Raw genomic sequence first — 25553 nt, 5'->3', positions numbered from 1 at the left:
AGCGCACACAAATTCAGCAGTGCTTTAACAGAGAATATTTGAATATTCAGTCCCTGCCCCACTGGAGCTTACAATCTATATTCCCTACCACATTTACATGCACACACAAACATTCTAGGGTTCATTTTGATGGGAGCCAATTATCCTATCAGTATATGTTTAGATTGTGGGAGGAAACCGGAGTACCCAGAGGAAACCCACACAAGTACAGGGAAAATATACAAACTCTGCATAGTTAGAGTCATGGTGGGAATCGAACCCATGACTTCAGAGCTGTGAGGCAGTAATCCTAACTATTACACCATCCATACTGCCGCAATATCACTCACTGAACTAAGCAAAAGTATGTCACAAGAGCATGAACTGTAAAATCAGGAATGGTTGAGCCTAAATTGAAGTATTTATTTTTTATATATAGCGCACACATTCTGCAGCACAGAGAATATTTGACCACTCACGTTAACTGCCTCAGTGCAGCTTACAATCTGTATCCCTACGACATACATGCACACACAGAATTTTTTGGGCGTTGGAAGCCAATTAACCTAAAAAAACATTTAAGCACGGGGAGAATATACAAACTTCACAGTTAGGGCCATGGTGGGAAACGGCTAAAGGACCTCTGTCACAACCTTATGACTGGCAAGGTAACAAGCAATTTTAGCCTAAATTCAGAACATGGGACCCAACTGATAGCCTATTGACCTTTGTCCTCTCTCAGCTAATGTGAAAAAAAACATGGAGGTCTGTTATCCCACTACGATCATCTTAAAATCAGGAACACCACATCATTCAATGCAATAAAATAGGCTGTAACAAAAAATACTGCCAAAAAAGACAAAAATGCAATTCATTTTTGGATAAAAAGCTGTACAAATACTACATAGTTTGAAATGAATATCTTTCCATATTGAAGTAGCTAACAAAAGGAGCAATATCAAAAACTGACTTACCCAGTCAATCCAGCAGCAGGCGTAGATGTTGCTTGTGTACCAAAACTGAATCCAGAAGCTGGTGCAGCAGAAGCAGCTGGTGTGGAGAAAAGGAGTCCACTGGGCTGTGCTGAGGAAGTGGTTTGTGCAGTGGCACCAAAACTGAAACCAGTAGATGGAGTGGCTGGTACTGCACCAAACGCAAAGCCAGAACTTCCTGTAGAAGTGGTACTTTTTGGTGTTCCAAAGCTAAAACCACCAGAAGGTGCACTTGTTCCAAAGTTGAAACCACTCATTTTGCTTTGTTCTAGGGGTAAATTATAAAACACAAATTATAGTACAATAGGTCTTTATAGGATATACAATAGGAATTTATATTCTAAAATTTACAACATATTGAATTTGGTAACTTGCTCTACTTATGTATACTTGGAAGATATGTTCTTGTCTACACTACTCTAGGAGTGTATGGATCATTAGGTCTACAGCAGTTAGGTCAAACAAGCATTGTGTCGACACCCTTAGGTCGACATGCAGAAAGGTCAACATGGGTCTAGGTCGACATGAGTTTTTCACTGGTTTTTGACCCAAATGTCAACATGTACACTGAAACCTAGCTATGCGCTCGCCATGCTTCGGGCACACTATTTTAGACTTCAGCCACACCCTAGTGCAGGGCTGGGCAACACCAGCCCCCCAGATGTTAATGAACTACACATCCCAGGATGCTTTGCATTAGTTTTGCTATGTGGCATGCTGGGATGTGCAGTTCATCAACATCTGGAGGGCCGGTGTTGCCCAGCCCTGCCCTAGTGGATGGTAGGGCATGAAATACCACATGTCGGCACAAAAAACAGCCCTAGTGCAGTAATGGCTAGCCTTGACACTCCAGCTGTTGAACTACAAATCCCAGCATGCCTTGCTACAGTTTTGATATTTGGTCATGCCAAAACTGATGCAGGGCATGCTGGGATGTGTTCAACAATATCTGGCGTGTCAAGGCTAGCCATCACTGCTCTAGTGCAGCGGTTCTCAAACTGTGGGTCCTGACCCCAAAGTGGGTCCCGAGCTCCTCAGCATGGGGTCGCGACTCCATGTTGCTGATGATTTTTGTAATCTCAGTCAGGGATTCAAGGAGTCTGAAAAATCTGTTGAATTGTCTGTTACTTCAAACTCCTCCCATAATATTGTGCCACGGATGGTCAGCTTGAAGAAGCTAAACTAAGCGAAACACGTGTCCTGTCTGTAGGGTCAGAGAATAGACTGTTTGGTGCTTAGCCTAGGAGATTTATTTTTCATATGTAACACGGTTATACCAGATGTTTGTGTGTTTCCACCTGAGCAACTGACACGTGGCAAACATACTAATACAGGGCATACCTGATTTATGAACCTCAGGATATACCCCATATCAGTTACATTATAAATACCATATTGGTGCAGCCATATATGAGACAGATGAAGTGTCATATTTAATTTGTCCAGCGGAGGGCACTGCTGCTCCATCCGGCCATCTCTTGAGATATTATACAAGAAAGGTGTATATTTCAGCGGGATGCGGTCATTTGGTCTACTACATTATGGTAGAAAGTCATTAGGTCGAATCCATTAGGTCGACATGCTAAAAGGTCGACATGACTCTAGGTCGACATGGGAAAAGGTCAACATGATTCTAGTTCGAAAGGTCATTAGTTCGACAGGTCATTAGTTCGACAAGGTCATTAGTTCGACAAGGTCATTAGTTCGACAAGGTCATTAGTTCGACATTGTCTATGTCGACATTCACAAGGTTGACATGGAGTTTTTCACTGTTTTTTGAGCCAACATGTGCCGACAGGCGGTATTTCATGCCCTACCATCCACTAGGGCGTGGTGGGAGAATAAAATAGTGTGCCGAGCGTAGCGAGGCACCGTGCCCGACGCATAGCGAGCGATGCGAGGGGATGCAGTGCACTTTAAACTGTGTCCATGTCGACTGTGTTGACATTCAGGTAAAAAAACAGTGAAAAACCCCATGTCGACCTTGTGAATGTCGACATAGACAATGTCGAACTAATGACCTTGTCGAACTAATGACCTGTCGAACTAATGACCTTTCGACCTAGAATCATGTCGACCTTTTCCCATGTCGACCTAGAATCATGTCGACCTTTTAGCATGTCGACCTAATGGATTCAACCTAATGACTTTCTACCATAATGCAATAGACCAAATAATCCCAACCCATTTCAGCCTCTGGTCACAGTGCCAATGGGGTTTGAATAGACACAAGCATTGTATGTGGTGATTATTATGAAACACCCAGATACTGTATTTGGATAACATACAGCACTCATCCCATAAAGGGAGCCGTTTTGCACTATTGAAAGCCAATTAAAGGCAACTATTTAAAGTGTGAATCAGCAAAGATTACCATTGTAATATTAAAAATTACTGTTCTAATAACTGACAGTGTACAAGCATAACAGGAGTGAACATACCCGACATAAGTACTATCGGGGTACACCGCATATCACCTACCTTAAAGATGTCATCTTGGCGCGGCAATACATGTAACTGATTGTCATTAATTGCCCTGTCCAGTAGAGGACACTGTTGCTCTACCCCTCCAACTCTTGAGATATATTAATATAGTGCTCCCGCTAGCCTTATTTCACGGGGCGCTGCGCCCTGCCCCTTTAATTGCTGCAGATTTCCGCCCTGCCCGTTTCTGCCCACCCTGCATAGTTAATAGCCGCTGCCGCGCTAGAAGTCTCCTCCCGATGAGTGCTAGCGCGGCAGCGTGTGGACTAGCCTATTGGAATGCCTAGGGGGGGGGGGGGGGGGGGGTGTACATTCTATGCTTAGTGCCGGGCCAGCCCAGCTCAAGGGTGCACTCCCTCAGAGCATGGGAGTGCTCACTGCACAGTGCCGCGGTCGCCGCTATTATGCTCCTGGCTGCTGCACGCACAGTGCACTCAAGCCAGTGTAGAAAGCATCGATCCCCTGGAGCCCCGCCACTTGCTGAACCACCAACAGAGGCCCCCAGTCACCCTGCAGCTCAGCATCACACCCCCAGACACCACGTGCAGAAGACCCGCGAGTATGATTCTGCATGAAGCTGCCCCAATGCCAACACTACACCGCGCAGAACCTTCCACCAACAGTGTCTAGCAACCTAGAGGTAGGAACAGTGCAGCTTTGCTCCATATCCTAACACAAGAGCGCTTTATACATTATCCTGCTTTCTCCCACGGGTCCCTTCGAAACGCTGGCATATTGCAGCGTTTCGAAGGTCACTACTAGGGATGGGTAATCATATGATGTTTCATCGGTAACATCGGATTTATGGTTCCAATGTTCGATGTTTAACCCTGCAATGTTGAGGATCCAATGTTTCATCTACATCGCTAGATTTCTCCCCCGATGTTTTTCTCAATCTTCCAATGTTTTTTCTTTTGTGTGTCAATGTGCTGCTTTCAATGCTTTGCAGCCAGCTCACACTCTCCTTGATTTATATTCATTAAAAACTTAAGAGACTGATAAAAAAAAAAAAAAAAACATTAACAAACATGACAGTATCACTGCTGGCGGGGCTTTCATATGTGTGTGTGGCTGTGTGCTGCTGCTGTGGGTGGTAGCTGACAGTGAAAGACAGTCTGGTCAGCCATTCAGCTGCAGCACACAGGACAGCCCAACCCCTGCCTCACTGCAACTGATGCTGTTAGTGAGTCACTGTCGCACAGGTCTGGTTTGAATATCAGTGTTGATATACAGACCACACTGTGCTAGAAGCACTACAGCAGACAGCGACACCCCAGGCAGGAAAGAGGAACTGTATGGGTTTTCAAAGATAGTGGGTGCTAGAATGAACAGTATAATACGATAGTCACTAGTAGTGACATTGTGGTGAACTCCCTTCATATTTACTTATTTATTAATAGTTTCTTATATAGCGCAGCATATTCACTTGCGCTTTACAATAGGAGACAGTGATACAACAAACTGGGTATTTAGTCAGTCAAAGGTATGAGGGCCCTGCTCGCAAGCTTACAAGCTATCAATTGATTTATTATTATGCAGCAAGCATATCACAGCAACTTACAAAGGGCCTGATTCAATTGTGGATGCAGACATTTGCACAGTTTATTTCTGTGCAGTGATTTATTAGTAACAGCGGCTGCAGATACTGAGTGACAGGTACAGTAGTTTCTATTTGAGGGAGGGGATGGGGGCTGGTTTGTCAAATGCAGACGTGTTTCACACATTCATTTGCAGTTGCACTGGCTCCAGCGTCTTTGTTCTGATGGTTATTCTAAGCAACAATCGGGTTGCTCAGATGTTTGATGTTGGCAATGTTGCATCTTTTATACTTAAGCGGTGGATTTGAGAGTGCAACTGCATCCACCTCTGAATTAGGCCCAAAGTTTTTCCATATTAAAACAATCGTGATAAATGTATTTAAATTATTTTTTTTTTTTTATGAATTAGCAATAGCTTGCTATTACAAATGCCAGCATAGTCATGTTTTTTTATAACTTGTTACGGAGAGTCAGAGAGTATCATGGAGAACCCACTAAGATAAACTTAATAGAGGGATTATTTATCATTTCAGAAGCTTATTAGTGTATTATATGCTTTGGTAACCAGTTTATTTTAAAAAATATCGAAACATCGGTTAACATCGGTTAACATCGGTTAACATCGGGTTCACAGTACCAATGTTTAGGTCTAAATGATGTTTTGCAACCAATGTTGAAAAACATCATTTGACCGATGTTTTCTTTCGATGTCCCATCCCTAGTCACTACCATCTTGCCCAGCAGTCTCACTCCCTGCCAGACAGTGGGCCTCTGAGCTCTTAGTAAGAGAAGGACTAACTGGCGGATGTCCTTTGCTTTGGACTCCGGCAAGAAAACCCTGTGTAAATGGGTGTCCAGAATTACACCCAGAAACAACAGTCTCTGAGACGGAATCAGATGGGATTTGGGTATATTTAGCACCCAACCCATTTCCTGCAAGAATTTTGTTGCCACAGACAGATGTTCCAATAACTTGTCCCCTGACTCTGCTTTGAACAGCAGGTCGTCCAGGTAAGGGATGTTCACAATCCCCTTGAGTCTTAGTGACGCAGCCATGAACGCCATCACCTTCGTGAATACCCTTGGTGCTGTCGCCAGACCAAAGGGTAAGGCCTGGAACTGTAAATGGGTGTCCCCTATTGCAAATCGAAGGGACTGATGCTCCCTGGCAATTGGAATGTGGAGATATGCATCCTGGATGTCCACTGATGCTAAAAATTCCCCTGGCTCTATGCTGCCAAGCACTGAGCGCAGTGACTCCATCCTGAAATGATCCACCCATAAGTGTTGGTTCAAGGATTTGAGATTTAGAATGGGCCTGACTGACCCGTCTGGCTTGGGTACTGAGAACAGGATTGAATAAAACCCTTTCTTGCGTTCCTGCTGAGGAACTGGGACCACAACTCCCTTTTCCCTGAGAGCCAATGCTGCCTCCAACAGGAGTTTGCGTGCTCTGGCCTCCCTTGGCAAAGGGGTAGGAAAGAATCTCTTTGGAGGATTCCCCCTGAAATTTATCCGGTAGCCCTCTGTGACAATGGACAGAACCCACGGGTCGGATGTTGGAATGTCCCACATGTCCCCATACTGCAGGAGGCGACCCCCCACTCTGATGCCAGAACGGGGAGCCTGAACCCCGTCATGCGGAGGACTTATCCTCTCCCTTGCTGAAGGGACCAAATCTGGACTTGGTAGTTTTACCTCTTCCTGCTTGCCCCTTTGCAGAGGCTCCGCCCCAAAAGGAGGAGCGAAAAGCAGGCTTAAACACCCCAAACTTAGAGCCTGAGGCCTTAGCGGCGGTAGGGAGAAAAGTACTCTTTCCACCCGTGGCCTGTTTAATAATGGCTACTAATTCAGAACCAAAAAGAAGTTCCCCTTTAACCCCTTCCCGACATTTGACGTATATATACGTCATGGCCGGGAAGTACTTCCCGACACATGACGTATATATACGTCATGACTTCTAACTGTCACTGCGTCTAGAGACGCAGTGACAGAGGGACGATGTCTGCTGTCCCTGACAGCAGACATGTCCCTGCATGCCCAGGGGGGGCTGCGATGCAGCCCCCCCGTCGGCGATCGCTGTGATTGGCTGTTCAGTGTGAACAGCCAATTACAGCGTTTTCTGTGTCACCGGCGAATAACGTTCGCCGGTGACACGGGATCGGAGGTGATTGGTGCTGTAAAGTACAGCACCAATCACCGCGGGGTGTAAGGGTGACACTGGTGTCACCCCACCTCACCCCGCCCCCAAAGGCCGTGATTGGTCCGTCGGACCGACGGACCAATCACAGCCATGGAGGGGGGTTTAAACTAACGGGGACTACACTGCAGACGCCATTCCGGTCTGGAATAGCGTGCAGTGCGGTCACTGTGCCCAGCTGTCGCCATTTACTGACCAGAACCTTGCTCAATACTTACCTGATCACTGCTTGGGATCTTGCTTCATCTTGTGACATCCTGTGCTGTGTTGTGCTGTGTTGTGCTGCTGCAGTGTCATCGAGTTAGAGAGAGAGATAGAGAGGCCTAGTGACAGAGAGTGCTATATTTTGTGCTGCTGCAGTGTAATAGAGTTATAGATAGAGTTATAGATAGATAGATAGATAGATAGAGAGAGAGAGAGAGAGAGAGAGAGAGAGAGAGAGAGAGAGAGACAGATAGTGCTATATATTTTTTATATAACTGACTGCTGCCCCCCCTTTTGTGCTGATCAGTATAAATTAACTGATCAGCAACTTTTTGGGGGCGCAGGGTATTTTTTATATATATATATATATATATATATATATATATATATATATATATATATATATATATATATATATATATATATATATATATATATATATATATATATAACTGTCAGTGCTGCTGCTGCAGTGTCATAGAGTGATAGATAGTGAGAGATAGAGAGATAGAGAGAGATAGTGACAGAGAGTGATAGAGACTGCTATATTTTGTGTCTGCTGCCCCCCTTTTGTGCACCCCCAGCAACTTTTTGGGGGTGCAGGGGTTATTTTTCATATATATAACTGTCAGTGCTGCTGCTGCAGTGTCATAGAGTGATAGTGAGAGATAGAGAGATAGAGAGAGATAGTGACAGAGTGATAGAGAGTGCTAAATTTTGTGTCTGCTGCCCCCGCCTTTTGTGCTGATCACTATATCTGAGGTGATCAGCAACTTTTTAGGGGTGCAGAGGTTTTTTTTTTTTTTATATATACCTGCCAGTTGCACTGTCAGTTGCACCAAAGGTTGTGCACCTGCTGCCCCTCACTGGTAATCAGTGTCGCATCACTGATCACCTTTTTTTTTTTTTGTGTGTGCTGTGGGGTCTTTTTTAATTTTTTTTATACACACACTGTGATTTTGGGGGTGTCCTGTGGCCGCTGTGCGCTGATCAGTGACGTACATCACTGATCATCTTTTTCGGCACAGGGTTGATCTATTTTTTTTTTTTTTGATCAAATTCCTGTTGCCTTTGAGCGCTGTTCAGTGACGGACGTTACTGACCAACATCTGTGCTCAATTTTTGGCGCAGGACCTTTTTTTTTTTTTTTTTTTTACCCCTTCAATTTTTTTTTTAACCCCTTCAATTTATTTATTTTTTAACCCCTTCATTTTTTTTTTTTTGTATAAAGTATTTTTTTTTTCTGCACTACATACACACTACACACTACATACCCCCCTGGTTGAAATATCAGATTATTACCTGGTAATATGTTTTCCTCTACTCCACCATGGCAGCCATTACTATGGGTTCCTCCCTTCTGGGTAGTCCTTCGGAAAAGAAAAAAAGACACCAGCCCCTATAAGAAGGCTCCACCTCCCTGCTCCGGTGTCTTGCATTCTCCAGCTTTAATACATAAACAGAAATAATTATTCCACATAACACAATACACAACAATTCGTAAGGGATGGGAATATATGCTGCCATGGTGGAGTAGAGGAAAACATTACCAGGTAATAATCTGATATTTCCTCTACCTTCCCCCATGGCAGCCATTACTATGGGTCATACCCCAGCAGTTATTATTTTCGGGAGGGCATACTCACAACCAGCACCGAATTGTTGCCTCCTCGAAATCATAATAATCATAAATCATAGTTTCAGAACAACTTCTTCAAACTTTCATAGAGCTGCGCTAAGAACTTTCCTCCCGAACTTAGCGTCTGCTGAAGACATTACATCCAGTCTGTAATGTTTTGTAAATGTATGTATCGACGACCATCCTGCCGCCTTACATAATTCTTCCACTGAAGCGGATCCTTTCTCCGCCCAGGAAGCGGCCATTGCTCTTGTAGAGTGTGCCTTCAAGCTCACAGGTGGCTCTCTCTGCCTCACTTGATACGCTTTGAGGATACAGTCCTTAATCCACCGCGCCAATGTCGCCTTTGAGGCCATTTGACCCTTTCTAGCACCAGTTGTTAGAACAAACAGATTCTTGACTGTTCGAACTTCTTTTGTTCTCTGAACATAAACTTTTAGCGCTCTCACAATATCCAAGTTATGCAAACGCTTCTCCTTTTCGTTTGTAGGATTCATACAAAAAGAGGGCAAAACAATCTCTTGATTTATGTGAAACTCTGTCACAACTTTTGGTAGGAATTGTGGATTAGTTCTTAGAACTACCCTATTCTCAAAAAAATTTAGAAAAGGCTCTTCTGCCCACAACGCTTGCAATTCTGAAATTCTTCTTGCAGACGTAATTGCCACCAAAAATAAAACCAGGAAAGAAATAATAATGAAATTTCGTGTAAGGGCTCAAACGGAGGTTCCATAAGCACCCCAAGCACCAAATTCAAGTCCCAAGGTGCCATGGGAGATCTAAATTTAGGTTTCAGTCTTCTTACTGCCTGAATAAACCTTCGGACATACCTGTCCCCTGCCAAGTCCCAGTCCAACATTGCCGACAGGGCTGAGACTTGTACCTTCAAAGTACTTAAGGACAGTCCCATCTGCAGTCCTACTTGCAGAAAACATAGTACTGATGTAACTTCCCTCGGCGACTGCATCTTCTCCTTACACCTTGATACGTATTTTTTCCACACTTTGTAATACGCTGCAGAAGTGGATCCCTTCCTAGCCTTGAGCAGGGTTTGGACCACTTCCCCTTCAAAACCTTTTTCAGTCAATGACCTGGTTTCAACCGCCAGGCCGTCAACTTCCAGGTCAAAGGTTGCGGCTGACATATTTGCCCCTGAACTAGAAGATCGGGTCTTGACGGAAGCGTCCACGGTTCTTCCACCGCCATCTGGCGTACTGAAGCAAACCACGCCCTCCGTGGCCAATAAGGTAGTACCGCTATTACCTCTGCTTTCTCCCTCTGAATTTTCCTCAACAATCTCGGAATTACCGGAATCGGTGGGAAAACATAGGCACGCCTCATCCACCAGGTGGCCGTCAGCGCGTCCCATTGCTCTCCTTGCGGATCCTTGAATCGAGAAAAGTACACTGGTACCTTGTTGTTCTCTGCTGAGGCCATGAGGTCCACTTGAGGTAGACCCCATCTCCTCACTAACATGGTGAAAACTTCGTCGTTGAGCGACCATTCTCCTGGTAGACAGGTCTTCCTGCTTAATTCGTCTGCCCTGTAGTTCTCTTTCCCTGCCAGAAAGACCGATGTTATGTTTAGAACAGAAGTCTCTGCCCAGGCCAACAACCTGTCTGCCACTTCCATCAGACTGCGACTTCTTGTTCCGCCTTGGCGATTTATATAGGCCACTACAGCCCGATTGTCTGATCTGATGATGAGCTCTTTGCCCTGAATCTGACTCTGGAACTGACGACACGCTCTGACCACTGCCTCCATTTCTCTCACATTGGAGTGTGCTTTTCCCCAGGATGGGGACCATCTTCCTTGTGCAATCCCTGGACCACAAGTTGCTCCCCAGCCTATTTGACTGGCATCCGTAGTCACGACTACTTGCTCCATGGGGGCGAAAGACCTTCCCTGTCTTAGCCGATCGTCGTCTGACCACCAGGCCAAATCTAATTTTGCCGCCTTTGTCAACACTATTCTTTGCATCAGATTTTTGCTGTCCTTGTTCCATTGTATGAGAAAGCAGGCCTGTATTTTCCTCATATGAAATCTGGACCATTGCACTGTCTCTAATGCGGCCGCCATGAGACCCAGCACCTTCATACAGTCCTGTGACCTCACCGTTGATCTTATCCTCATCATATTGGCTTGTTGTATCAACTTCAACCTCCTGTCGGCGGTTAATGCCACCTTCATTTGGGCGGAGTCTATTATCACTCCCAAGTATTGTATTTTCTGAGATGGCTCTAAATGACTTTTCTTTCGATTTATAAGCCACCCATGTTGCTCCAAACATTGAATCACTCTTTCTGTGTGATGTAGCACAACGTCCCTGGAGCTTGCCACTATAAGTATGTCGTCTAGGTAAGGCCATAGCTTTATGCCTTCTTGCCTCAGTCTTGCCACTAGTACTATCAGTACCTTTGAGAATGTGCGTGGGGAAGTTGCCAACCCGAATGGGAGGGCCGTGAATTGATAGCTCACACCTAGAATCTTGAAACGTAGAAATTTTCGATGTCCCTCGAATATTGGCACATGAAGGTACGCATCTTTGAGATCTATTGAAGTCATAAAATCTCCTGGACCTATCTCTGGAAGTATGGACTTGATTGATTCCATCTTGAATGGCCTGATGCGCACCTTTTTGTTGAGACGTCTGAGATCCAGAATGGTACGAAAACCTCCGGATGCTTTTTTTTATAACAAAAAAACGAGAGTACCACCCTAGAGGCTCTTGTCCTCTTGGTACTACAGTGACCACGCCTTGGGCCATCATCTCTTCCAAACTCAAAAACAAAGCTTCCCTTTCCTCCTTGTCCCTGGGAATAGGGGATTCTACTACCAGATTTCCTGGCCACGTTTTGAACTCTATCTTGTATCCTGACTGGATGATTTCCAAGACCCACCTGTCTGTGGTGGACCTTTGCCAGACCTGATGAAACTTTAACAGTCTGGCACCTACCCTTTGAGGGTCGGCGTCATTGCTGTTCCTTCTTGGAAGGGAATCTATTTTCTCTGCCCCTTTGGGCCCGAAAATTTGCCCTGGATATCCAGGATCCCCTTCTATAGGCCCTGCCAGGCCTATAACTCCTGGCTTCCCTATAATCCTGTGGCTGGTATCTGTTGAACCTACTAGGCACATTCTTCTTGGCAGTTTTGTCCTGGGGCAACCAAACCGACTTGCCCCCAGATATCTTTGTCACCAGATCATCCAGCTGCTTTCCGAACAGGTAATCACCCTGGAACGGAAGAGACATTAACTTGTTCTTTGACTGAACGTCTGCAGCCCATGGCTTCAGCCACAAGGCCCTTCTGATAGCTGCTTTAGTGGCCCCTGCCCTTGCAGCCAGGCGCACTGAGTCCAAAGAGGCCTCACACAAGAACTGTACTGCCAGTTGTATGTCCTGAATCATTTTGATTAACTCAGACCTCTTTATGCCATCCAATATATCAGCCTCAAGCTGCTGACACCAGCCTCTGAGAACTCTGGAGGTCACCGCCATTGCTGCAGCAGGCTTTAATGCCGCCCCTGCTACCAAGTGTTGCCTTTTAAGGCCCAATTCGATCCTCCTTTCCATGGGATCCTTAAAAATGTTTGCGTCCTCTAGTGGAAGCGTAGTCTTCCTGGATATTCTAGAGACCGCTGCATCCACCCTAGGGGCCTCATCCCAGGATGAAACTTGCTCCCTCTCAAATGGATACATTTTTGCAATCCTACTTGGTATAGCAATCCTTTTATCTGGGTGTTTCCACTCATCAGCAATCACCCCTTTTAAAGTCTTTGATAATGGAAAAACTTTACTCTTTTTCCTTTTATCTTTAAACAGCAATTCTTGCAAATTAAGATCTTCTGCTGGATCCTCTATGTTCAAAGACTTGTGAATCAGTCCCAATAAGTTATTAATCATGTCTGTACTGAAGTCAGACTCAGACTTATCCTGTAATTGATCCTCATCATCAATGTCAGGATCTTGATCCAGCACATGCACACTGCCAGCTGCTTCCACTGATTCATCTGAATCACTTAATACAGCATGTTTCCTTTTAGATCTCATTTTGGAAAAATCCTCCTTAGTCATAAAGGTATCTGACAGTGATTTTCTCAGCATATCTACCAGACTGTTCATTTGAACCATAGGTATTTGCAGCGGGGTCTTACAAGCCTCACACAGGCTGCCCACATGCCTCTCAGGCAAAGATTTGTCACAAGAACTGCATTTAGCTTTGTGTGATCTCTTCTGCTTAGCTTCCTTTTCTCTGCTGGTCTCAGACCTACCAACAAAGAATATCACCTAAGTAACAAACACAGTGGTGCCACAACCAAAATAAAAATAAAAAACTAATGACCACCACCATTAAAAAAATTATTCCTCTCTTAGGGCTTACCCTGACTACCTAACAGCCTGCCGGTTTTCCTCCTCCATAATCTCAAGGTGGTGCGCTGAATAGAAGCATATACAACTTTAGCTTATGCAAAAAAACACTGCTCATTCAGTAAGAGAGTACTGCATCCACAATCACCTCTTCAATCCAGCAGGGAAAGAGTTACCGCCTCAGTACTACTCCAACACACCTGCTTCCAAGCAGACAATCCTTCCACAGAATTCTGACAAAAGCAAAATACAAGGTGCTTACTTCTCTCTCTCTCTCTCTCTCCCCGCAAGCATTGGTGATGCAGTGGACAACAAAAAATATCAGACTCTCTCACCCGTCCAACCGCGCTCCGTGCAGCAGTCGCAGCAGCGTCCACGCGACCCGGCGTCTTCCGGCTTCTTCCTCCAGCCGGCTACTTGTTATGCACGCGTCATCTCCCGCGTCGCGCACCACCTGACACCCGCCTGTTCTCTACGGAGATTAACACAGGCCAGGAGTTACACTGCAAACGCTATCCCGCGCCGCTTGATAGTGCACTCCTGAGGATGCCGCCGACTCAGCTTACCCCTTTCTGGGTTTGCATGCGGCACAAACTCTGGGACCGGACCCCACCAGCTGCAGCAAAGTCCTCACACCTGAGCAGCGGTATCCAGGCAGCACTTCACAGGGTAAGCCCTTCCAACTACCCGGAAAAGAAAAAAAGACACCGGAGCAGGGAGGTGGAGCCTTCTTATAGGGGCTGGTGTCTTTTTTTCTTTTCCGAAGGACTACCCAGAAGGGAGGAACCCATAGTAATGGCTGCCATGGGGGAAGGTAGAGGAAATAAAGTTTGTACCCCCCCTACACTATACACGTGTTGAAACATTTCACTACCAGTAACACAAAAATAAAAATGGCATCCCAAATGTCATCCCCATGCTTGCTACACAGCCAGTGATGCAAGCGGGGAATTTGAAGGATTCGCCTTAAGCTCCTCTTCCTCCTCTGGTGATGAGGGACCCCCTCAAAGACGCCCCCGTAGAGCAGCTGAGACCCCCCCCCCCCCCAATAATTGATCTCGTATGGACCCCACCACCAGACAATTTTGAGCCCCAGGTTCCTGAGTTTTTGGCCATGCCAGGAATCCAATTTGATTCCACAGGTCTCAGAGAAATTGACTTTTTCAAATTATTTTTCTCTGATGATTTTATAAATTTAATGGTGGACCAAACTAATTTATATGCCCAGCAGTTTATTGCTCAAAACCCCACGTCATCATTTGCTAGGTGGACCCCTGTAGATGCAGTAGAGATGATGACGTTTTGGGGTCTGGTGTTTCATATGGGCATAGTAAAAAAGCCAGAAATTAGGCAATATTGGAGTACAGATGTTCTGTACAGCACCCCATTTTACCGTATGGCCATGCCCCGGGCTCGATTTGAGACGATCCTTAAATTTTTGCATTACAACGATAATGCACAGTGCCCACCCAGAGATGATCCCACCTTTGACCGGCTATTCAAAGTCAGGCCGGTCATTGATCATTTCAGTGCCAAATTTGAAGAGATGTACATCCCAGATAAATTCATTTGCATAGACGAGTCCCTTATACATTTTAAAGGAAGGGTTAAATTCCGCCAGTACCTTCCCAGTAAGAGGGCAAGGTATGGCATAAAAATGTATAAGCTGTGTAAAAGCACCTCAGGGTACACCCACAGGTTTAGGGTATATGAAGGGAAGGATTCAAGAATTGAACCGCCAGAATGCCCCCCCTCCCTCGTAGGTGTTAGTGGAAAAATGGTCTGGGATTTAGTGCACCCCTTCCTGGATAAAGGTTATCACCTCTATGTGGATAACTTTTACACTAGCATCCCCCTGTTTAAGGCCCTTGGTTCAAGAGGTACAGCAGCTTGCGGTACTGTGCGCAAGAACCAAAGAGGCCTCCCAAAAACGCACATTGCCCGTCATGAGAAGGGGTGAAAGCAGGGGAATATGCACCGAAAATATGTTGTTGGTCAAATATAAGGACAAGAGGGATGTCCTTATACTGACAACAATTCACGGAGACAGTACCACCTCCGTCCCTGTACGAGGTACCAGTACCCACACCTCAAAACCTAATTGTATCCTGGATTACAATAGGTACATGGGCGGAGTGGATCTTTCAGATCAGGTACTGAAGCCGTACAGTGCCCTGCGGAAAACAAAAATCTGGTACAAGAAGCTGGCCGTGTATATCATCCAGATGGCACTGTATAACGCTTACGTGCTATTCCGTTCTACCGGCCAGAGGGGGACATTTATGCACTTTCAAGAGGAAGTCATAAAGGGCCTAGTATTTGGGAACCAGCAGGCAGAGGGCCCCAGTACTTCTAGTACTGGCCCCCGTATTGTACCAGGGCAGCATTTTCCGAACGAAATCCCCTCCACTGCAAGAAAGGGCAGGACACAAAAAAGGTGCAAAGTTTGCTATAAAAAGGGAATAAGAAAGGAAACTATTTTCCACTGTGAAACTTGCCCCGACAAACCCGGCCTATGTATAAAGGAGTGTTTTAAAATATACCACACATCTATGGATTATTAGGTTCATCATTTCACCGTGCTTCGGGGGTCTTGCTAATGCCACATAGCACCCACCAACATTCCACCAGAATCTGAGCTGCAAAATCCAAAAATCACTCCTTCCCTTCTGAGTCCTGCCATGCACCCAACTGGTATTTTTTGGTCACATATGAGGCATTGCCATACTCGGGAGAAATTGGGGCACAGATTTTGGGGTGCTTTTTCTCCTTCATACCTTATGAAAATGAAAAATTTTGAGCCAGAACTGCATTTTTGTGTAAAAAAATGTAATTTTTCATTTTCACTGCCCAGTTGTATCAAAATTGGTGAAACCCCTGGGGGTTTGAAATGTACACTATACCCCTAGATGAATTCCCTGAGGGGTGTAGTTTGCAAAATGGGGTCACTTGTGGGGGGGTTCCTAACTTTTAGCATCTTATGGTGCCTAGAAACCTACATGGTGCCTAAAAAATAATCTCATAAAAAGGAGGCTCCAAAATCAAGTAGGTGCTCCTTCTATTATGAAGCCTGTGGTTTGGTCAACGTGCACACTAGGGCCACATATAGGATATTTATGAAAACAAAAGAATTGGGGGAATCAATTTTTAGTCACATTTCTCTAGTAAAATGTACTGTGTTCCTTAGAAAAATGTATTAAAATTGCAAATCTGCAAAAAAAATGAAATTTTGAAATTTCACCTACACTTTGTTTTAATTCCTGTGAAACACCTAAAGGGTTAACAAACTTCCAAAATGCTGTTTTGAATACTGTGAGGGGTGCAGTTTTTGAAATGGTATCATTTATGGGGGTGTCTCACATACAAGTCCCTCAAAGTCACATCAGAACTGAACCCTAAAAAAAATCAGTGTTTGAAATTTTCTTGAAAATTTGAGAATTTGCTATTCATATTGTAAGCCTCCTAGTGTCCAAAAAAATTAAAAGGAAGTTGAAATAATGATGTCAACATAAAGTAGACATATGGTCTATGTTAGTTATTAACTATTTTGAGTGGTATGATTATTTGTCTCACAAGCAGAAAATTTAACATTTTGCAAATTGCTAAATTTTCCATTTTTTTACGACATTTTGGTATTTTTTCACAAAAAAACACAGACTGTATCGACCCAAATTTACCACTAATTTGAAGTACAATGTGTCACGAAAAAACAATCTCAAAATCACTGGGATAAATAAAAGCAAAAAAAAGTTATCCCCACTTAAGTGAGACATGTCAGATTTGAAAAAAAGGGCTCTGTCAGGAAGGGGTTAAACAAGGGTTTCCAGGGCCTTCTTGGAATCACTGTCAGCCTCCCAAGCTTTTAGCCAAAGAGCACGCCTGGCTGACACAGAAGTGGCGGAAACCTTGGACGCCATTTTAGCGCCCTCCTCCCCAGCCTCAGAGATGTACTCAGCAGCACACCTGAGTTTTTCTGCAAGGAGAAAGGCCTCAGAGTCAGGCCGCAGCTGATCTCCCAGGGCCTCAGCCCACTTAATCATAGCTTTTGCTACCCAAGCAGAGGCAATAATGGGGCGGAGCGTGAATCCCACTCCCTCAAATACTGCTTTCAGGCAACCTTCCACTTTATCCACGGGTCCTTAAATGCAGCCGAACCCTGTACTGGCAACGCTGTTACCTTGGACAACCTCGCCACCGGGGCAGCCACTAATGGGACTTTCTCCCACAATTTAACATGCTCTTCCGGCATGGGATACATGTTTGCATATCTCTTGGACATAGACACCTTTTTGTCAGGTGCTTTCCAAGCCTCTCCTAACAAAGAGACCATACCGGGGTCTGAGGGGAATGTAACAGCTTCTCTGCGCATCCTTTTAAAAATGCACTGAGCCTGCACTCTATCCTCTTCAGACAAGTCTAAAGCCTGTCTAACAGCCTGTATAAGATCCTCAATGCCAGGAACCGAGACATCAGCCTCTTCCCTATGATCAGCACAATCATCTGCACACACACCATCATCATCATCATCTGAATCAGCCAGCAAAGATGGTGCAGCAATCGGCTGCCTAGAGGAAGGACTATCAGGAGTTCTAGCAAACTTTTCCATGAGTGCATTCATTTTTTGCACCCCCTGAGCGGTGTCCTGAACAACCCGCAACAACATGGGGTCCCCTTGCGCAGGGGCAATGGACCCCACTGAACACTGGGAGGAAGAACTGGGACCAGGAGACCTCAAACTATTCCTCTGCCTATTTAATGCCTCTACCAGGGCATTCATAGACCTTCCCAAAGACACAGCCCACGCTGGCTCGCGCTCAGCCTCTTGAGCAAGTGACCCCCCAGGCACAGACTTACAAGCAGGGCAGGCCACCCCTTGGTCCATCTGTTCACATGAGTAATTAACCCCGCAAATAGTGCAGTTTAAAGACATGTCCAGCGCTCCCCCCCCCCCCCCCCCACAGCAACAGCATCATCATCACACGTGTCAGCCATGACTAACTCACAGTGCAATATGTCGAGCAAAAGTACCCAGCAGTGTAAACAGTGGCACTTATCTGTCTGTTGGCTGTGTTCTGTGACTTTCCAAGTCTCAGCAGGGGCAGCGCTTCCAGGAGACGTCAGACTGTGTGCAGCAGCGTTTCAAAGCCAGTTTTCAGCTCACACTGTGTGGAGAAAGTGGCGCCCGCACACATAGAGGAAGGGACCAAGTCCCTGCTTCAGCAGGGTAGGAAACCTTGTTTGGCGCCTTTACCCCCTTCAGCCGTTCCCCCAGTGCAGTCTCCTCACCTCCTAGTGCCTCCCCTTCTTCCTGGGATCACTTGCGCTGGACACCTGTAACAGTCTTCACTTCCCCGGAGGGATTTCAGACTGTAAACCCTTTCAAGATGGCGGGCGCCATCGCAGGAGGTCCTTCCCCCACGATCCCCTTCTGTAAGGAGCCGGTTCCAGATCGCTCCCAGGGCCCAGGCAACCCCCAGCAAAGCTAGGGTTAAGCGCTGTGCAGTGAGTGCAGACAGACACCCCTGTACACAGAGCGCTGATAGGACACGCTTCTATCAGCCTCTGCTGCGCTCTTAGTGTGCTGTGCTTCTGTCAGAAACCACACACTGGAAAAAAACACTAAGTTAATAAAACAATAAAAAACCCTCACTAACTAGTGAAAAATCAAGAAAAAAAGCCGGCTGCAGCAGCAGCCTGTCAGCCAAGCACCCACTCCTGTGGGCACCTAAAACGAACTGGAGCATGCTGGGAATGCAGAAGGGGAGGAGCCTGCAGTCAAGGGAAAAGCTTCAGCTATAGGTGCCTGGCTCCTGCGGACCCTACTACATCCCAAGGTGAAGCTGTGTCACCGGACTGGACGGAAGAGAAATAACAGATCCAGAAGTTACCTTATTTTACTATGTGTATGACTGGGTATGGGTCATTAGGTCGACATGCATTAAGACAATCACTGATGGTCAACATGGCTTTGGGCGACCACATGAAATACGTTGACTTGTCTAAAGTCGACAAACAAAATGTCAACATGGGTTTTTCACTTTTTTGGCCAGAATGTCAACATGGACACAGTCAATGCATACTGTGTGCACTCGCCATGCTTTGGGCACGGTGCTTCACTACAATTGGCACTATTCTATTCCACTCCCTAGTAAATGGTAGGGCATGAAAAAGCACCTGTCAGCTCAAAAATAAAAAGCCATTGTCAACCTAATGCATGTATTGACCTAAGCCATGTCATCCTTCAGTAGTCAACCCAATGCATGTCGAACTTTGATGTGTCCACCTAACAACCGCATACCATGATTGCCATCACCTGTGTTGGAACTAGTTAATTGATAAGAAAGGGTGTTTTACCACAGGTGATGGCAATCCTACATTAAGAAGCTAGACTAGGAGCAGAGCCCATTTTGTACCTATGGAATGTATCATGTTGGAGGGGATAGGATAGCCGAGGGAGGTGTTATTAGATGAAGCTAACTGGTATTTGCTGTGATATGTATCATATCACAGCAAATACCAGTTAGCTTCATCTAATAACACCTCCCTTACAAACGCTTTTTCTTATGTTATGAAGTATTATAGCCACAAGCAAAACATCACCTACATGTCACCTCTCAACTCCATATTAACCGCCATACGTGCAGCGTGCTGTGCGCGGCCTCACGTATCACATCTCCAGTAAGCATTGTCCCAGATACAGGCCCGCAAGACAGGCGCCACACCCATGTCCTCAGTTAATACTACCGTGTAATATAACAATCGGAGCACACGAGTCAAACGAGATGAGATCACACCTACCAATTTCACCGCAGGTCCTACTCCCGCGTACCGGCGATAAACTTCACACGGCGTCATTACGTAATCTCGTCTACGGAACGCACCTCAAGGCCCCTATTCAGTGCAGTTTAGGTGTCCTTGTTAACGCCTGCGAATATTTTAATAAATACATTCTGATACTGTATAGCAGGATAATCAGACGTTACCGACCTTTGTGCTGTGAGAGAGCTCACATTGTCTCTGTAATGTAATGTGTCCGCTGCTAGCTAGCGGATGACTGGAGGACCCACGTTACCAGGGCAACAGGTGTTTGTGTGGAAAGTTAGAATGAAAGAAGAAGCCGTGTCTTCAACTTCTCAGACGTCTTCCAGGTGACTGTACCTTGTATTGTACTAAGAGAAATACTGAATACATATATCACTGTAACAATGGGCTGTTTAGTCATTCTGTAGCTACATGAAGGAGTGGACAGTCTTTTGAATTTCAAATTTCATGTAATATTATGAATCAAGGATTCTATAGGGGTATGGGTCATTGGGTCGACACAAGCATTAGATCAACAATTGCTAGGTTGACAGTCAAAAGTAAGACACAGGTTTTTCACTTTCTTTTGTCCCGAATGTCAACATGGACACCGTATCGGTGCACTGATAAATACCACCCGTCAGCTCACAAAAAAATGAAAAAAAGCCACGTCAACCTAGCAATTGTCTACCTGCTTATGTAAACCTTTCATCTATGTAGACCTGTTTCAGGTCTCGACCACCAGTGGCCGACCCATTGGAAAAGTTATCTGAGGATATACCAATATACCAATGATCCAGCTGTAAAAAAGTAGTCATAGCCATATTGGTATGTACATCCAAGCTCAGTGGAACATAATACGCTCGCTATGCTCGGCACACTATTTTTTTCTCCCTCTATGGGTGTCGTTTCCCTGTGCAGATGTAAGGCATTTTGGGTCTGATTCAGAGTTGCATGCAAATTATAGGAATAAATTAGCATATGTCCAGCCTTATCAGAAAGCCGTGTGAATAGTGAAGCATGTGTAAATAATCTTATACTTTATAATTAGAGAATAGGACATATGTTGTAAATATATGCTACACATTTCTCAGAGTCTGTTCCACACAAAGGCCTTTATTCAGATCTGATCGCAGTACAAATTTGTTTGTAAATAGGCAAAACCATATCGACTGCAGGTGGGGCAGAGCGACTTAGATTTGTGTGAGTTATTTTGTTTCTGTGCAGGGTAAATACTGGCTGTATTATTTTTACTCTGCAATTTAGATTTCAGCTTCAACACACCCCACCCAAATTTAAATCTCTCTGCACATGTTACATCTGCCCCACCTGCAGTGCACATGGTTTTGCCCTTTTTCCAAACAAATTTGTACTGCAATCAGATCTGAATAAGGACCAATATGAGCTTTTTGCGACTTGATCATACCATTATTCTATTACTTTATATATATTTTATTTGATATGTTTTGAATAGTGAAGCATGTGTAAATAATCTTATACTTTATAATTAGAGAATAGGACATATGTTGTAAATATATGCTACACATTTCTCAGAGTCTGTTCCACACAAAGGCCTTTATTCAGATCTGATCGCAGTACAAATTTGTTTGTAAATAGGCAAAACCATATCGACTGCAGGTGGGGCAGAGCGACTTAGATTTGTGTGAGTTATTTTGTTTCTGTGCAGGGTAAATACTGGCTGTATTATTTTTACTCTGCAATTTAGATTTCAGCTTCAACACACCCCACCCAAATTTAAATCTCTCTGCACATGTTACATCTGCCCCACCTGCAGTGCACATGGTTTTGCCCTTTTTCCAAACAAATTTGTACTGCAATCAGATCTGAATAAGGACCAATATGAGCTTTTTGCGACTTGATCATACCATTATTCTATTACTTTATATATATTTTATTTGATATGTTTTGAATAGTGAAGCATGTGTAAATAATCTTATACTTTATAATTAGAGAATAGGACATATGTTGTAAATATATGCTACACATTTCTCAGAGTCTGTTCCACACAAAGGCCTTTATTCAGATCTGATCGCAGTACAAATTTGTTTGTAAATAGGCAAAACCATATCGACTGCAGGTGGGGCAGAGCGACTTAGATTTGTGTGAGTTATTTTGTTTCTGTGCAGGGTAAATACTGGCTGTATTATTTTTACTCTGCAATTTAGATTTCAGCTTCAACACACCCCACCCAAATTTAAATCTCTCTGCACATGTTACATCTGCCCCACCTGCAGTGCACATGGTTTTGCCCTTTTTCCAAACAAATTTGTACTGCAATCAGATCTGAATAAGGACCAATATGAGCTTTTTGCGACTTGATCATACCATTATTCTATTACTTTATATATATTTTATTTGATATGTTTTTAAACCTAGACTGTAGGTTGGACATGGAACACAGTATGGATACATTTTCTCCTGCACCATCTATTGAAGCATTGTGTGCACTTCTTAACAGCTCTGCAGCAGAAGAGGAGGAAGATATTCAAGTATGTATATGGGCTGGTATAGGAAGTTGATGGGGAAAAAAAACTGAATTCTGTAGTGTTGGCCCAAGGTAATGGTCATGGAGGCTGTCGGCCAATAATTGAAGCTGTTATCTCAAATAGAGCCGGACACCTATAGCAGGGATTCAGTACTAAACGGTCGAAATACAGACGCCAAATTCCCGACAAGGGGGGCCGTGGATCGCACCCCCTTGCGGGCTCGCTGTGCTCGCCACACACTGTTTTATTCTCCCTCTATGGGTGTCGTGGACACCCATAGAGGGAGAAATTGTCGGGGTACTCTTTACTTAGAAGGGCGGCCATCTCGGGCATTGAATGCACTAAAAAATCGGGTGCGATGCGACCGACGAGATGCCCGAGATTTCCCATAGGGAACAATGTTAAATGTCTCAATTGACCCGATTTTTCTGTTCAATGCCTCAATTGACCCAATTTTTCCATAGGAAACAATGTTAAATGGGCCACAGAGGCCAAATAGGCACCCTGAAGTGTATAATGGCCACCCGAATTGTTAACGCCACCCCACGATCAACGTCAACCCGAAGCGTGGCGAGCGCAGCGAGCCCGCGAGGGGCGGCGTTACGCGTCCTCCGACCTTTTCATACCCCCACTATCCACGTCGGCGTGGAGTTGAGAATAGAAAGTGTGGCGAGCCACCGAGCCCGAAGCGTGGTGAGCTGACGCGGATACCTTCACAGGTATCCGCGTCCCCTCGCGGGCTTTACAGCTGTCCGCGTCCGCTCGCCACGCTTTGGGCTCGGTGGCTCGCTGCGCTCGCCACACTTTCTATTCTCAACTCCACGCCGACGTGGATAGTGGGGGTATGAAAAGGTCGTAGGACGCGTACCGCCGCCCCTCGCGGGCTCGCTGCGCTCGCCACGCTTCGGGTTGACGTTGATCGTGGGGTGGCGCTAACAATTCGGGTGGCCATTATACACTTCAGGGTGCCTATTTGGCCTCTGTGGCCCATTTAACATTGTTTCCTATGGAAAAATCGGGTCAATTGAGGCATTGAACAGTAAAATTGGGTCAATTGAGACATTTAACATTGTTCCCTATGGGAAATCGCGGGCATCTCGTCGGTCGCATCGCACCCGATTTTTTAGTGCAAACAGTAGTAGACCCCCTTACACTTGCCCCTTAAATATTATGAGGCGCAGAGTATATCCCTACATCCCCCAAATGGAAAGAGAGAGTGAGCATTATAACATCTACATATACATACCTTAGTAAGAGGTTGGCTAGTATTTAAGCATATGACCATTTTCAACTGCGGAGGAACATCGTATGTGAATTTTTTTATTACTGTTCATTATGCAACTTAAACATATTGTTAATAATATTTAAAGTCCTAAATGTGACAGACACAATTCTACGATACATCATCCAAAAGGTACATTGTGATGAATTGTCACACTTTGGGCAAGATGTAATTGTGTCTGAGTTTGGCGGGATGCCTTGTAAATGATTTCCCTTTTAATATAATGTCCCAGTTCGGCTGGCATCCCGGACGGCTAACGTACTCGAACACAATATCTGGCCCTTTGAGGTAGAAGACAATAATGTAAGAGCCATTTTATTATTTTTAAATTATATACCTAGTGACTACACCAGTAGCACCATCCTACAATAACCGGGTCGGATCCAGAAAAAAGATGAAGGAGGGACACCAGGACAGGGGAAGAAGTGTTTAATGTGCACACCTTTCAGCGCTCATGCCTAAAAAGTGTCCATTGCCTTATAACAAGGAAATTCCTGGGACAGGGTGACCACTTAGGGGTTTATTCTAGTTCATTCTTTCTGACAAAATCCTTCTTAGATGGACAAAACCATGTGCACTGCAGGGGGGCAGATGTAACATGTGCAGAGAGAATTAGATTTGGGTGAGTTATTTTGTTTCTGTGCAGGGAAAATATTGACTGCATGATTTTACACTTCAATATAGATCTCACTTTGAAGAAAAACCCCACCCAAATCTAATTCTCTCTGCACAAGTTACATCTGCCCCACCCGCAGTGCACATGGTTTTGTCAATCTAAGAAGGATTTTGTCAGAAAGAATGGACTAGAATAACCCCCTTAGAGAGGTACAGTGGGATGTATTGGGAGATGGAGAGGCAGTGGATGACAAGTTGGGGATGCCAGGGAGTTTGAGACGGTAGGAAGAGACAGTGGTTGACATTGATGATGACTGGGAAAGGCAAATGCAACTGGGAGAGGGTGACCGGAGAAAGAAGTGATGGTGAGAGATGGTGGGGGCTGAAAAGACAGTGGGTGACAAGAAAGGGTGAAAGAGAAAGGCAGTAGGTGACAGTGAAAGGAAGAGGCAGAGGTTGAGCGGGAGAGGGTGATATCTCCAAGCACTAACTGGGAGCTGCCTTTTTCTTAGCACCAATGGCCAATTGAGCAGTGGAAAATTTAACCCTTTGAATGCATCTGACAAAATAGGTGTAAAAATCGCCAAACATTTTTATTCATCACAATGACCTGTAATGTTTACCTTAGATAGGAAGTTGGCACTCAAAGGGTTAATAGTCAGCAACTGGGATAAACTAACACTTGTATAGAGACGCTTTCCCCCTCCCACCACATAACCGAATTTTGCGTCATTCAGTGTGGCATAATGTAAATTTTGCATCATACCGTGTAGCATATTGTGAATTTTTTCTCATACGGTGTGTCTTAATGTGAATTTTTGCTCATTCTGTGTGGCATAATGTGTAAGGGGCCGCGGCTGCATCGCTTACCTGTTTGGACTATCCGCCGTGGTCTTCCTTTCTTTAGGGCAGTGGTCTGTCCGGTGGATAGCGCGCCAAGCCCTC

At 44.9% G+C, this 25553-nt stretch overlaps 2 protein-coding genes across 2 annotated transcripts in view; one reads left to right on the top strand and one right to left on the bottom strand.

The window, feature by feature from the left end:
- NUP62CL (nucleoporin 62 C-terminal like) overlaps positions 1-19847 on the bottom strand; it is a 42715-nt gene extending 22868 nt beyond the window's left edge. The window contains exons 1-2 of the mRNA XM_083160712.1: positions 19817-19847; positions 954-1239 (exon numbers count right to left, since the gene is read on the bottom strand). Of these exons, the coding sequence (XP_083016838.1) occupies positions 954-1239; positions 19817-19832 (302 nt within the window). The 5' untranslated portion in view covers positions 19833-19847. The remainder of the gene's footprint in view (positions 1-953; positions 1240-19816) is intronic.
- A 242-nt stretch (positions 19848-20089) lies between these two features.
- DNAAF6 (dynein axonemal assembly factor 6) overlaps positions 20090-25553 on the top strand; it is a 53762-nt gene continuing 48298 nt past the window's right edge. The window contains exons 1-2 of the mRNA XM_083159064.1: positions 20090-20551; positions 22602-22714. Of these exons, the coding sequence (XP_083015190.1) occupies positions 22616-22714 (99 nt within the window). The 5' untranslated portion in view covers positions 20090-20551; positions 22602-22615. The remainder of the gene's footprint in view (positions 20552-22601; positions 22715-25553) is intronic.

Source organism: Crinia signifera, chromosome 9, assembly GCF_055691185.1.
Source record: "Crinia signifera chromosome 9, ASM5569118v1, whole genome shotgun sequence".
Classification (NCBI taxonomy): domain Eukaryota; kingdom Metazoa; phylum Chordata; class Amphibia; order Anura; family Myobatrachidae; genus Crinia; species Crinia signifera.
Note: the sequence above shows the minus strand (reverse complement) of the source record. Positions and strands in the feature narration are given on the sequence as shown.